This window comes from Dryobates pubescens, chromosome 26 (assembly GCF_014839835.1).
Source record: "Dryobates pubescens isolate bDryPub1 chromosome 26, bDryPub1.pri, whole genome shotgun sequence".
NCBI classification, from domain to species: Eukaryota; Metazoa; Chordata; class Aves; order Piciformes; family Picidae; genus Dryobates; species Dryobates pubescens.
The window spans coordinates 6,235,696-6,250,554 of record NC_071637.1 but is presented as its reverse complement, the minus strand read 5'-3'; the positions used below and the strand labels follow the sequence as shown (position 1 = coordinate 6,250,554).

At 50.1% G+C, this 14,859-nt stretch overlaps 1 protein-coding gene across 1 annotated transcript; it reads left to right on the top strand.

Annotated features, from left to right (window-relative positions):
- Positions 1 to 5,587: 5,587 nt before the first annotated feature.
- Positions 5,588 to 14,000, top strand: GHRH (growth hormone releasing hormone). Its single transcript, XM_054173752.1, has 7 exons — positions 5,588 to 5,643; positions 9,400 to 9,499; positions 10,233 to 10,364; positions 11,220 to 11,324; positions 12,548 to 12,685; positions 13,032 to 13,091; positions 13,997 to 14,000. The coding sequence occupies exons 2-7, from the start codon at positions 9,420 to 9,422 to the stop codon at positions 13,998 to 14,000; spliced, it is 519 nt and encodes a 172-aa protein (XP_054029727.1). The 5' UTR covers positions 5,588 to 5,643; positions 9,400 to 9,419.
- Positions 14,001 to 14,859: the final 859 nt, after the last annotated feature.

The following is a 14,859-nucleotide window of genomic DNA, read 5'->3' as shown; positions in this document are numbered from 1 at the left end:
AATGAGAGGGGAAAAAAAGAAGCTATTAATAAAACCCCCCCAACAATAATTCCAAAGCCTGTGAGATGTGAGTGGATTTGTATCAGCAATAACATAGCCAGAAGGAGTAGGGAAGTGATGGTTTCTCTATGCTTGGACTGGTGAGACTGCATCTTGAGTATTGGGTTCAATTTTAGGTCCCTCACTCCAAGAAGGACATTGAGGTGCCTGAGCATGTCCAGAGAAGGGCAATGAAGCTGGAGAAGGGTCTAGAGCACAAGTCTTGTGAGGAGCAGCTGAAGGAAGTGGTGGTGCTCAGCCTGGAGAAGACTGAGGGGAGACCACCTCGCTCTCTACAGCTCCCTGAAAGGAGGCTGGAGTCAGGTGGGGATTAGTGTCTTCTAAGTAACAAGTCACAGAGTCACATGTAGACCAGCACCCAGCCTGCTCTGGTGGCAAGAGCTGTTGGAGTAGTCACTAGAGCCCTTTGCACAGTGGGGGTGTGTTCACAGACCCTCTCCACCCCAGACTATGAAGGTCTCAGTGCTTCCAAAACCCATAAGTAGGGTCCTCCAGTGAGGCACCAGCAGCCAAGAACTGGCAGCTGAAGGACTGTAGTGAACCTGGTCACTGTGAGTCAATGGCAGGGTCAGGATGGAAGCGCAGCCCATTGATTCTGGCTGTAACATGCTGTGTAACCTTCCAGCCATGGCTCCTTTCCAAACCAAGACGAGAGTGGTGAGACCAAAGACAAGCTCCTTAATTACTGAGATTCTCTGCTGGCATCTGAGCTCTGTCTGCCGGGGTTGGAAGAGGGAGAAGATGGTATTTAGAGCCAGAAATTCGGGAACCACTAATTCTGAAGCCTACAGCTGAGCGTAACACACTGACATCTGGCTGAAACTCTTGGCAGTTCACTTGGGTGACGCTGGAGCGCTCCAGCAGCACTGCTGGGGAATGCACACAGCCAGACAGGTGAGGGCTCTATAAATGGACTTCCCCTGCAGAGCTCATCAGGCCTCCTGGCAGATACACATCTCCAGGGCTGGTGCTGTTTGTTCTGTCCTAGTCTCAGTGATACGCTAATGTTTGGAGATTAAGTCAGCTTTTCAAGCAGGCTTTTAACCCTGAGACAGTCCTTTCTGATAGCCCTTTTTGTTTGCATTACTGATTTATTTTGCCTCTTTTTAATCTGATCCTTTTCTTCAGACTCATTCTCACAGTGCAAACTGTGCTCTCATCCTGAGGGACTCCTTCCTTCAGATTATTTTGATCAATGTTCGTATTTGGCTCCCTGCAAGTCTGAATTCCTCAAGGGAAAATTCTCCCCTGGGAGAGCTGTTGATGTTCAAAGCCTGGAGAAGCTAAAGATCTAAAGCCCAGCACTTTATCCTTCCGAGGTGGAGTAAACCAAGTCTTGTAAGACTTTCTAGTCTCACCACACCTGCTGGGTTGAAGTTTCGGGTCCTCCGCTTCTTCCTTAGAAGAAACTGGCAGCACAGGTCAGTATCAGTCTGCCTTCCTTCCTTTCCACAGAAATGCAACATTTTTGCAAAGAACTTAGGAATGAAAATTACTCTGCACACCAGTAATGGACAAGGCAATGAAATGATTAATCATTGACTGACTTACAATGTGCCTTAGTTCTGCCACTTTGGGATAAGACATTCAGGATAAGAAATGTGTCGCAAGCCCAGGCGAAAAATATAGCCTCTAATCTTGGGTATTTCTGGTTAATTGGTGCCTTTTGTGACGAGTTAGCCACCACCACATCTCTCAGGTGAAAGAAAACCAGAAAGAACAGTTGTGTGGGGCTCTCTCAGGAGTGGCAGGGACTGGAGAAGCTGGAGCCCAACAGCCATCACCTGTGCTGTTCTGGAGAAGTGCAGAAGAGCTTTCAACAGCTGAGAACAAGAGATGCCTATTTTTTGGCCATCTGATGAGTTACTTCTTGCTGTCATTAGTTTTCAACCTCACAAGGTGAGCAGCAGCATTTCACATGCTGCTCAGCTTATCTGAAGCGCTGTGCTGTACACCTGGAATAGACAGGGGCAATTTTTTAAAGCCTGGCATGGAGACTGGAGGAGGTAAAGCTCAGAGTAAATCAATATCTGGGAAATTGCTGCAGGATCCTAACAATGTGTCCTTTGTCAGTGAAGGATTGGCACTGACGTGAAACTAGCTGGCAAGTGCTTCACCCAAGGACCCTGGGGAGGCTAGGTCCACATGGATGTGACTCCAAAATCTAACACTTCCAGCTGCAGAAGGGGCCTGTGGCAGCTTGTACCTGGCTGCAGGCTCCACTGGGCTTGCTCTGGTGTAGGTGTGGGTTTAGAGGGCAAATAGAGAGTTACCCACTGTGTGCTGCTAACGTGAAGTGAAGACCTGTGAGAGGCAATCTGAGTGTGGTGGATGCTGATAACACTCACTGTAGTAGGGAGCAGAGTTCTGGAGGAACCTGGGAGGTTCTAAGGACAGACCAAGAGATATTCTAAAGAGGAAAAGCTGTTCATTCTGCAAAACAAGTTTGTCATCTGTTGTGCCAGACTGTTGTGAATACTACCCCTAAACTGAAGTTCCCATGAGGAATGCTGTCACACAGCTAGTACGTTCAGACTTGGAACACCACTGATAGGCACCAAGCAGCTCTCAGGCTCTGAGGAGTGAAGATCTGCAGCCAGAGCCACCCTCCTGCATGTGCTCTATCTGTGTGTGACTGCCCTGCTGAAAAAATCACCATGAGAACAAAGACCATCGTTGCCAGCTCCAATACACACTGCAACGTGGATGGATGCAAAACTAGCTCCAACCAACCACTGGATCCTATCACCAGCTGTAGCATCTACAGTCAGAGCAGTCAGTCATCGTGGGACTCAAGCTGAATGGCCAGCAGCAATAGGGATCACAGCCATTCCTGCTGCAGCAGTAGGCTCTCTAGCCAGGGGAGAAATCAAGGAATCTGGTGGAGCAGCTCCACAAATGACCCTTCTGGGTCCTGGGAAGATAGGAAGGTTTTGTCTAAAGCTGGGACAGGAAATCCCAGGGACAGAAAAGCTGCTCTATTTATGCTATTTCAGAACTCCTAAGATGGAAACACCCAACAGAGCCTGGAGGGGGTTCAGACATTTCTGCTGCCTTCTGCAATTAATGTGAAGTCACAAAGAGAGCTTCTTGCTGTATGAGTCTTGCCGGGTCCAGCTGTGCCTGGTAGAAACCCAACCCAGACCGTGCAAGGAAACCCCAAGGACGATGAAGCATTATATAGCCTTCCTTGAGAGCAGCTCACCTGGGAGGCAAATGTGGATCACAGCCTTCCTAATCCAAGCTGGGCAGCAGGCAGTTATAAACAAGTCAGCTACAACTGACTCCTTGGTCTGGGAGATACTGCCTGGTATCTTACAGCAGCTCTCTGCAAAGGCAGAGCTACCTCCACACCACGCTGTGGGCTAACACCTTGAAATGGTATTTAACATGGTCTGATTCATCTCTTCAGCCTGTGTAGCACCAAGATAGTGGAAGAAAAATAAGTCATGCTGAAAAATTGGTGCAGCCAGCCTCACACATGAGAGAACATGAACAGACTGTTTCAAACAAGCAAACAAAAATCCCTTCCCCAGTTTGCAGAGACAGTGTGCAGCTGGGTGCACCAGCACAGGGATTTTGGGAAACCTGCCCTGTGCTACCCAGAAATCTTCTTTGCTGGTGTTCACCAGCAGCTGATACAAATGATACACCTGCCTGATCTGCAGGGCAGGTTCCATTTCTTTTTGTGGCTGAAGGAAGGCAGTAAGTTCTTGCTGCTCTTCACATTGTTTTGTTTCTGGATTGCACTAGAAGGGCCTTGGTCAGCTGCTCAGTTCAGGGCTGGCTCAAGCTCTTGTTTTGGTCCATTCAACCCTTTTCCATGACTGCTCTGCGAAGTGGCTTGGTCCTGATTTGACACAAGGGGAATGTGAGCCATTGGAGCACTCAAAGCATGGAATGCCCAAAGGCATTGGTGCACACCTGTCACATCACCACAGAATCACAGAATGATAGGGGTTGGAAGGGACCTCTGGACATCATCCAACCCCTTTGTCAGAGCAGGTTCCCCCAGAGCAGGTTGCACAGGATGGTATCCAGGTGGGTTTTGAATAACTCCAGAGACAGAGTCTCCGTTGCCTCTCTGGACAGCCTGGTCCAGTGCCCTCCCACCCTCAGCGTAAAGTTCTTCCTCATGTTTAGCTGGAACTTCTTATGTTCAAGTTTGTAGACAGTACTTCAGATGAGGCTTCACCAGGGCAGAATGGATGTATCTGTCCAGGTACAGAGCAATTGTTATTTAACATCAGAGTCATCTGGAGTGCTGAGATCACTCAAGCCTGTCCAGCTTGGGTCACCACTCATTGAGAGCCCATGGTTTGGAAGTGAATATTGCTTCACTAGGAAGTGAGCCATCATCACAGTGCTGATTTCCCACCTTGGCAAGAAGCAAAGAAGCAATGGCAGAGCTGGCCCACTGCTGAATGCTTTTGACCCCCTGCACACACAGGCACCCACAGGCACACCAGATGCACCATCCTTCCCTGCAATCCATCTCTGCCACTGATAGCTGCTGTGAGTGCTCTGGTGCAAGGTGAAGGCATTCAGCAGCAGGCAGATATGAGTCATCTCACCTGCTGAAACTTCTTTCCAGCATCAAGTCACACAAGCTCTGAGACAGGAAGGTCTGGGTACCCATCAATCCTGGGCATTATGAAGTCATTACAAAAAATCTGGCAGGTGGAGCTCATGCTGGCACCTCATTTTTAACTCCTCTGAATTGTCCTGCTCTTCTTGGCACAAAGTCTGCGTGTTGTTTTTAATGGGGCTTTCATAAGCCTTGTTCCAGGAATGAAAACAGCTGCCAGTGCATGCAGCACCCCAGGGAAGACCCTTGCCCTTTTTCCAGAGCACAGGAGCAGAGCAGGGCTCCCTGGCTTTGTGTGCTTCATGGGAAGCTGTGATGCTTGCGAGGGACTGGAGCATGAACTGCCCTCCTAATGCTAGCAGGTGTGAGTAACAAAGGAGAAGGAGGAATAGGCTGATAATCAAAGAAAATATAATAGCAAAAAGATAAACCCTCCTGAGCAGGCAGTATTAAGGCAGAGAGGAAGTATTAATGGTTAACTCTCTCTCATTGTGGAGTAGCAATTGCAAAGGGGAAGATGAGATTACCTGCAAAGTGAGTTTGTCATTCGCTCAGTGAGATTATCACTGTTGTTATTTGCTCTTCCCTCTGTGAATGAGAAAGAGAAAGCCTGCAAAGGACCCTCGACTGCAGGCACAGCCATCTGCCCCCAACCTCCCTGCCTGCCTCCTGCACACACACAAGAAGAGGATGCAAAGCACAGCCTCTGAAATCCAGGCAGATAATTGATTCTCTGACGCGTGGGAGCCCACAGGACTCCTGAGGGAGCTCAGGTATAAAAGAGGAGATGCACCTCCCTGGCAGCCAGAGGAGCTGGGGGAGAGCTGAGAGAGTCCTCCCTGCCTGATACTGTCCCACGACCTGCCAGGCACCGCGGAGGGGACGGACCTGGCAGGGCTCCCCAGAGTGCTCTAGAGAAGAAGTTGTGTTTGCAGGAGGGGAAGGAAACCCCTGGGCAGGAGCCAGTCGAAGCAGCACCTGTTTTCTGCAGCACGGTGAGTGTGAGCCTCTGTGTGCATTTAACAAGGTAGCCTCTATTTGGAAATGGGAGACAATTAAATGACACTGAAATGCCATCAGAGCTGGCATCAGTGACTGGCTTTGCCTTTGAGCCATCAGAGACTTTTCTGTACCGAGTTACAGGATGAAACAATACCTGAACTACAGGATGAATGAAAATCAATAGAACTGCCACACAGATGAGCCTTGTACAAACATGCTCAACATTTAGGCAGCTGGAGCATTGTTCTCTTTTGCTATACTGATGGGAGTTCCTTTTACCCTGGAAAATGAATGATGTTGCTTGTCCATCTATAAAACCCTCTCTGAGCCAAACCAAAGTGCAAGGAGAAACGCAACAGTGTGTTAGAGAGTGCGTGAATCCAGCTACAACGAGGCAGAGTGAGGCACTTAGATGGATTTCTGCTTTTCTAATGCAGCATTTTACAGTATAAAAGTCTGAGCTTTATGAACAGCAGGCAAGGTAAAAGCTTCATTTCATCTAGAAAGTGGTGTTTTTAAGAGTGCTCAGGTTAAGGTTTCGGAAGCAGTAAGCGATGGTTACCCCATCGCTGCAGCATCCCCATCACCATACTGCTGCTGGGGCTGCACAGGATGGAATGAAGCTATCAAGCTTTTTCTGCTGGAATGGGACTAAAAGCTCTTCATCTTCAGGGGAATTTATTGGGGTTTTTTAAATTTTTCTTCACATGCTGCCAGGATGGAAAGTAAGGAGGTGTCTCTCACCTCAAGAGAATTCAGGTGGTGACAAGGTTTTGCAGAGCCGTCAGGCTGCCTGTTTGCAGGGTGAAACTTCAGCTCCCCAGCTCTCCTCTGACAGAGCAGACACCTCTGGGAAGGGGTGTAGGACTTGCACTTCAGACTCCTTCCCCACAGAAAAAGGGAAACAGAAATCCCCCAAAAGCTGGGATGAGAAACAGACTGTAGTTAAGGCAGAGGAGACAAAGCAAGAGAGGGGAAGAAAGGCAAAGCCAGAAACAAAGAAACAAAACATTGCAAAGAAACTGATAGTAGAGAAAGAAAGAAAGAAATCTCAAAGGGGCCAAAAAGGGATTCTGGAGGAAAACTCAGCATTCAGAGAAGAGAAACCAGCTACAGAGAGAAAGTGGGCAGCTGGGTTGCATCCTAGGAAGCAGACAACATTGGGTGAGGTTTTTATTCACATCTCAAGCTGTGCCAGGGGAAGTTCAGTCTCGAGGAGAGGAGAAAGTTCTTCACAGAGAGTTGTTCGCCATTGGAATGTGCTGCCCAGGGAGGTGGTGGAGTCACCGTCCCTGGAGGTGTTCAAGAGGGGACTGGACGTGGCACTTGGTGCCATGGTTTAGTCATGAGGTCTGTGGTGACAGGTTGGACTTGATGGTCTTAGAGGTCTCTTCCAAGCTTGGTGATTCTGTGATTAATTTCTCAGCTCACATTGCAGCTTTCCTGCAACTTTCCAGGCTGGACCTTTCTATAGATGCTTGTGCCACAGGCTCCTGGTACACCCCAAGAGATGCTTTAGATCATTTCCTCTATCTAGGATGATCTGATCTGGGATTTATCTTGGAGATATTTAGGGGAGAGGCACAGGAGAGTCATGCTTTCTGAGTTCAAATGAAAAAAAGGAAAAAAGAGAAAAGAATGAGCAGGAAATTTGCTGTAAACCCAGAAGCCCTGAGAGCTTCTCAAAATTGTGGGTTTTTTTTTGCTTCTTCTGAGCATTCCTCAGCTCTCTGAGGGGCCAGAGTAATTCTGTAAGAAACTGGGTATCAGAGGCAGGGGATGCCCCCATGAGTTCACAAGAAGCTCTGCTGGAGCCAGAAGCAACAGTGCTGCATCTCAGGGGAGCAGGTGAGGAAGTTGCTGATCCCCAGCTGGGAACAGGGACCGAGCTGAGAATGAGTTTGTGATGAGAACCCCATCTCTTGGGGCACCACCTTTCCCCATGCACTTCTGACACTGCCACTAAGCCTCTTGCTAACTTCCACGGTCAGACCCACCTGAAAGACCCTCACTCCTTAGCCTTCCCCTCACTATGTTGATCTACAATCAGAAGGGTGAGCAGCTACATCGGAGCAGCAAACCAGAGCTCTCTGCTGATGCTTTCCACAGGCAAGGGCCCCCTCCTACCATCACCATCAGTAACCCCACTGCTCAGGAAGCTGGCTTGGGCATTCAGAGGCCCAGGCAAACCCTTTCTGTTTGGAAACTGCTCTTTTGGCAAGATGTACCATTATGCATTTGGAAGAGGTTTTTCTTTTCTTCTTAGGGAGATCAAAGAGCTCACTGCTCTTTTCTTGTGTAGAATAAGACAGGGGATAGGGAAAGTTGGCAGTTGAAAAGATTTGTGTCCACATTCTTCGCGAACCTTTCTGAGCAGCAGATCAATCGCTTCCAGTCCGGCATCAGGACGAGCATGCGCTGGAACACCTCGCTTCCAAGGACAAAAGCACTGCCTTCAGCTCTGAGGGTGAGCAACCTCAGAGGACTCTAACCTGAGTCATTCAGCCTTCCCAGGACACCAAGCACTGCAGGGCCTGTCAGAGGGCAGACACGCACGGCTCAGGTCCATCTCTCCTTCCACCGGAGCTGGTGCTCAGAGCTGGGGGAGGGTTCCTCTCCGCACAGCAGCAGCTCAGCTCTCCTAAAAGGATGTATTTTGGTCCAGCCCCTTCTTTCCCCACGCATAACAGCTCCAGGAACAGTTTGGGTGCTGTCTGGCAAACTGAGCTCAGCACTGCTGCCTTTGATAAACAGGTTTGCCAGGGTTACCTCCAGACCAGCACTACCTCTGCCCAGCAATCTCATTTGGATTTCTCTGACTCTCCCCCATCTGTGGACAGAAGCAGAAGAGTGAGGGTTGGAAGGAGCTTGTAGAGATCATCTAGTCCAATGCCCTGATAAAGCAGGGTCACCCACAGCAGGTTGCCCAGGATCACAATGCTCAGGTGGGTTTGGAACCTCTCCAGAGAAGATTCCACAACTTCTCTGGGCAGCCTGCTCCAGGGCTTTGCTCTGGCACCCTCACAGCTATGAACTTTCCCCTTCAGTTTAGGTGAAGCTTCTTGTGTTCTAGTTAGTACCCACTGCCCCTTGTCCTATCACTGGACACAACTGACAAGAGTCTGGCCCCATTCTCTTGACACTGGCCCTTTAGATAAACATTGAGGAGATCCTCTCTCAGGCTGCTCTTCTCCAGGCTAAAGAGAACAGCCAGCAAGGCAGCCTGGTCAGCTGATATGCACCTGTGCAAGGCAGACACATGTCCCCAGGAGAGCAGAGAGCAGGAGAGGTCCCAGGGCTGGTTGCAGATGGTGCTGTGTAGGCAGTGAGCTGCTGTTGTTCTTTGGCAGCCTCTGCTAACTGCTGCCCTCTAACATCCAGGTGATTTTACAGCCCATGTCCTGGTCCCTCGGGTTCACCCCAGCCCAAAAGGTCCACAGCAACACGGGTGTCCCAGTGTGACAGCCTGCTGATGAGCCTTGTCTCCTGACCCATGGGAGGCACCAGCTCCCTGAGGGGGTCACACACAGCCACTGCCCCCCCAGGAACTGCACTCCCTGGGCAAGACTTAGCCACATCAAGACACCTCTGCACGGGGAAACACCATAACCACAAACACAGGGGCACATTCCCAGTCCCTCTGTGCCAATAAGTGAGCAGGGGAACTGAGAAGACAAAAGTGACACTTCGCCTCCTCTGCTGGCACTGAGCATCTCCCTGCTGCTGACTTGGACTGCTCCACATTTCAGGTGACTCCAGAGGGTGGAAGATGCTGGATAAGGTCACCCTGCTGCTGTTCCTGCATTTAGTTGCCTGCTCCATCTCCTCTCCTCTCTACCCAGCTCTCAGGTAAGCTGTGTTTATCCACGCTGTGGCTGCCTGCCTCAGGCTTGTGTGAAATAAGCACGTGCCACGTGAAGGTTGCCAGCTCTCCTGAGAGCCAGATGAACTGCATGTGTGTGGTGAGCCTATGTCTTTGCCCTGGCTTAATTTCTTGGGTACACTTCTAGCCTAGGGGTGGTTTCCAAAGGAGGCAGGCACCTGCCAGAATTGAATTCTGGGTTCTATAAAGGGAAATCTGGAAATCTCAGGGGCAGGCAGCACCTCCAGCTCCATCACTGATTAAAATTTGTTCCTGCAGGCCATCTGCACTGAAGTCAGAACTGCAGACATTCCAGTGCATGAACTCAACAGCTGCTTATTAATATTTCAAGTATTTCCTTGCTGACTGTCAGAAGGTGCAATAGTACTTCCTACCACTACAAATCAATGGAAGCACAAAAGTGAGCACTGGGCTCTGTAATGTCCCAGAGAAAATGCTTTAGTCTTGTGCCAGAGCTATGCCATAACCATACCAGAATCGCTGGAATTTGGCTTGAGGACACTGGGAGCTCAGCAAGGGGAACTGTGCTTGAAGCAGTTCCATCAACTGCCTTTTCCCTGCTGAAACAGCTTCAGGGCAGTTTCCAGCTGAGGATGATGACACAAAACACTCATGTTGTAAGAAGCAAAAAGCAGGAGAACAGGGAGTAGTGGTCACACCTGAGCACACCTCACAGCATGCCATGGGTTTGTCTTGCAGGTACAGCCCAGGGCTGGCTGCTGGCAAGGCTGTGAACTTCCAGCTGCAGCACAGCAGCCTACTGCAGAGCCACGACCCCTCAACAGAGGAGCAGGAGGAGGAGGGTTTGTTAACAGACCCCACTGAGAAAAGGTTTGTATCTCACTTCTCAGCCCTGCTGTGGCAGGAGTAAACTGGTTATGATCAGGCCCCAGCCCAGGAGCACACCAGTAGGTCACTTGGCCTCTCCATCTCCTCAGCTGAGCCCTGCAACTGGAGCAGAAGGCTGCGACTGTGCCAGTTCTCATCATCACCCATGCCCAGAGCCACGTCCTGCTGTCCCCCAGCAGCAGGGACATACTGCCAGGGGCAGAGTCTGAGGCCCAAGGCTCCTGCAGAGAAAGTCATTTTCCAATGAGCTCTGGGAATCTATCTCATGGCTGTTAAAGCCTCTCCCTTCCACCCCTGTCAGGAGATGGAGGATGGTTATTACTGTGTGAAGCACAGAGGACTCATCCTTACACCAGTGGGACTAGCCAAGTGGCTTGTGGCTCCCTTACCTGTGGAGTTTTGGGAGTCTGGCTCTAACCACAGGCTAGAGACTTGCTGGAGGCTCCCAGCCACAGCCCTCCCAGGAGGTGACAATACTGCTGCACAGGAATGTCCCAGCCCTAGCCTTGCTCTCTCCTTGCCTGTGGTTCCCCTCCTCCTCCTTTCCACTGGTTCTGACCTCCTTTTTGACTTGCAGACCCTTCTTTCTACTTGTAGTAGTGTGGATTAGAGCCAGGCACGATATTTTGCCTGCTGCCTCTGCACCAGGACTGAGCTCCCTCAAACCCTTTCCCCCTCCGACGCTAACACGGTCCTACACCACCAGCTGTTTACTGCGGTTACCTTGCCCCTGCCAGCAGCAGCCTTACACCTGCTGTGGCTTGTCACCTGTCAGTTCTCACCTAGAAGGTTCTCTGCCAGCTCAGGAGCCTGCCCTGTGCTTGCCTTCCCCGCCAGGACGCAGCGCCATGCCGACGCCATATTCACCGACAACTACCGCAAGTTCCTGGGGCAGATTTCTGCCCGCAAGTTCCTGCAGACCATCATCGGCAAGCGGCTCGGGTAAGCCACGCTGCAACAAACCCCACCTCTCCTGCTCCTCCACGCCCCAAAGGGCACCCTGCATCCCCATCTCTTGGATCCCCCTCATCACAGCTATCATCAAGCAGCCTAGCTGATTGCTTCCTCCAAGGCTGTAAGTGTCGGATTCAGTGACAGCTGGACCGCAACAGCGGCAAGCAAGCAGCTTTGCAGCAAATGATCGTTGGCTCATTCCCTGGAAGCAAACAGTTGCCCTGGCTTGGACTGAACACAGAAAACAGCTTCTCTGGTACCACTTGGGTACCTTTGGCTAGGTAGATCAGTGACTGAGGCTAGGGGGAATGGAAAAAACCCTAGAAATGGATAGATTGAGATTGGATGTCAGGAAGAAGTTCTTCCCCATGAGGGTGGTGAGAGACTGGCACAGGCTGCCCAGGGAGCTGGTGGAAGCCTCATCCCTGAAGGGTTTTTTAAGGCCAGGCTGGATGTGGCTCTGAGCAAGCTGATCTAGTGGGGTTGGAACTAGGTGATCATTAGGTCCCTTCCAAACCTAATAATTCTCTGATTCTAAATGAGACCAAATAATGCTGGAGTGTGTGCAGAGAAGGGCAATGAAGCTGCTGAATGGCCTGGAGAAAAAGTCGTCTGAGGAGTGACTGAGGGAGCTGAGGGCATTTAGGTTGGAGAGAAGAAGACTGAGGGAAGACCTCATTGGTCTCTACAACTCCCTGCAAGGAGGCTATACTGAGGTGGGGGTTGGTCTCTTCTCCCTCATATCAAGCAATAGAACAGGAGGAAATGGCCTCAACTTGTGCCAGGGAAGGTTTAGGTTGGATGTTATGAAAAACTTCTTTACTGAAAGAGTGGTCAGGGATTGGAAGAGGCTGCCTGGGGAGGTGGAGTTGCCATCCCTGGAGGCATTCAAGAAACACATGGACATGGCACTTCAGGACATGGTTTAACAGCCATGGTGGTGTTGGGTTGCTGGTAGGACTTGATGACCTTAGAGGTCTTTTCCAACTGAAATGATTCTGTGATTCTAACCAGCCCAACATGAGCCAGCTCAACTCCCCCTGCTAACAGAGAAGCAAATCTGGCTGACCAGTTTCTCACTGAAGCTGAGCAGAATGGCCCTAGGCTCAGACCCAGCAGGTTCCTCTGCTGTGCTGCCAAGTCTGAGCCAAACTTTGAGCTAGGGACTAGAAAAGCATCTCTGAAAGATGTTTCACATCTTCATGTATCAGCAGCAGTGGGAGCAGCCCAGGAGAAGGGATGCAGGAGCTCCTGACAAGGCGCCAGTCTGACAGCATCCTGATGGACAGCCGCTACCAGCAGCAGATGGTACTGAGGGACTTCCTGGGGGCCATCCTGCAGAGGCAGAGGTAGGTGGCAATCAGTTCATTATCTCCTCACTCCAGGAACAAGATAAGGTCCTTATTGCTGTCTGGCTTCCAGATGTGAAGCTACTAGATTAAGTAGCACCTTTCAGGTACAGTCAGGGAAAGAACAAAGCCCTCACCTGGCTCCATAACCCAGCTCTTCTCTCATGTGGATGAGTGCAGCTAAGGAACAGCCTTGTCCTGAGCCAGCCCACACCACACACAGTAGCACATTGCTGTGCTGTCCTCTCAACCCCATGACTCAGTAAAATAGCAGTGAGAAGAAAAAAAAAAAAGTCAACTCCTTTCTCAATCCCAATTCTGCCATCACTGACATCTTCTCTCACAGGCCTCAGGACATCAAGAGCAGTCAGTTAGAAGGCTTTCCCAGCACCCTGGTGAAGCTCATGTAAATACTTCTCCCTTTTTCTCCTCCCCATGCTCTGGTGAGTACTGCTCCCTGCTCAGTGCTGTACAGAACACACTGCTGCTGCACTGCTCAAGCCATCTGATGGCTCTCCTGCAGCGAAGCCAAGCCCGTGGACACTGCTGTCCAGAAAAAGGATGCTTGCTGCAGTTTAAGGGGAACAAAATCCCCAACAATTCTGTCAAATACCTAAAGTCCTGCTAGTCTGAACAGACAGAGCACAAGTGTTGTGAAGGTGCATGTGAGTGTCTGGCAACAGGCTTGCAGCAGCTAAAAGCAGCCTTGTAAAGCTGTCAGAGATGGTGTGCCCAAGTGGCTGAGTTAGGCTGAAGACAGACTAAAGCTTTGCCCTAGGAGCAGAACCTGCCCCTACATCCCCAGGACACTTCAGGTTTTCCTGGCACTGAGTAGGAGAGGAAGCCTTACTGTTTTCTATGCCACTCACTCCTGGAAGTACTCTGGAATCTGAAGTGTGCTCTACATCCTGCCAGCCCTGGGGAACCAAGAGCCAGCAGGCAGTCCTCCTTAGGAATGTCTTCCCTTGGACAATCAGCAGCTGTCCTGTTTGAAACAGCCTCACCTTACTCCTCTGTCCCATAGAAATTAAGCTGGTCCAGCCCTAGCCAGCACAACATAGAGGGTCATGGGGAGACCTGTGTGAATACTGATCAAAAAGGGGCTGGGCAGGAAAGGAAGATCAGAACTTCATATAAACTATGCCTGTGGATACAGCTGGGAGAACATGGCATTTTACTGCCTCTCTCACTGCCTGACTTGGTTACATCTCCACAGAGAAGGTGAAGCCTCCAAAGAATGAAAAAAACAAAAGTCTCTGTGCTTACCAAGTTCTCTCCTAATTCTCTCTTTTCCTCCTGCTTCTGTCTAGAATAATTCAGAGCTCATGGATCTAACTGTACAGTGAGCCCATCACAGCAGTGAAGACACTCCCAACGTGAGCAGCTGGAAGCTGATGCATACTCCTCAGACCTGTTCAAAGGAAGGTGGTTGCGGTGTTCTATTTATTTACTTCAGTCCTCACCTTTAACTCCCCACTCTGAATCCTGCTCTGTGTACTGAATCAGAAAGAAACCTCCCTGGTTTAACCTCAGGTTGCTTGACAAAGACTAACCTAACCAGTACACTTGTAATCTGGGGACACGCTGCCTGCTAATTAAAGCTTTCAAATCACAAAGCCTAGCGCAATTTCAGCCAAGGCATCACTCTGAGGGCCTGACTAATAAACATGAGGCCACCAAAAGGCACCTTGAGGCAACTTGGTAAATTGATTCCAGCCTTCTCTAAATAGATGCTGATGGCACAACCACACACAGGCAGCTCGGATGGGGGCGAGGCAAGACGTGAATCCACAAGCCTACCACCCATCAGGAACGCTGCTGCTCCTTCACACAGGGCCCTGGCAGCAAAACTGAGCTCTCAGCAGCTCAGCTACAGCCACTGCTCAGCCTGGAGGCGTCCAAACTGAAGCTGCAGCTCTGCAGGAGTTAAAGGAGATCCCTGTGCATCAGGTTGGGCTGTCACTGTGTTTAAATTCAACCTGCCATCCAGTGGCTCTGAACTCCACCATAGCTACAGTTACAGCTGTAAATGCTTTCCAAGAAGTTATTAACCCAGCTACTCTTCCTTCCCTGTCACCCCAGTTCTCCTCTTGTTTGTGTAATAATCATGACTTCAGAAATGTAAATAATGTCAGGATAGGATCTGCTTTCCTATCCCTAACAGGAAATAAAAA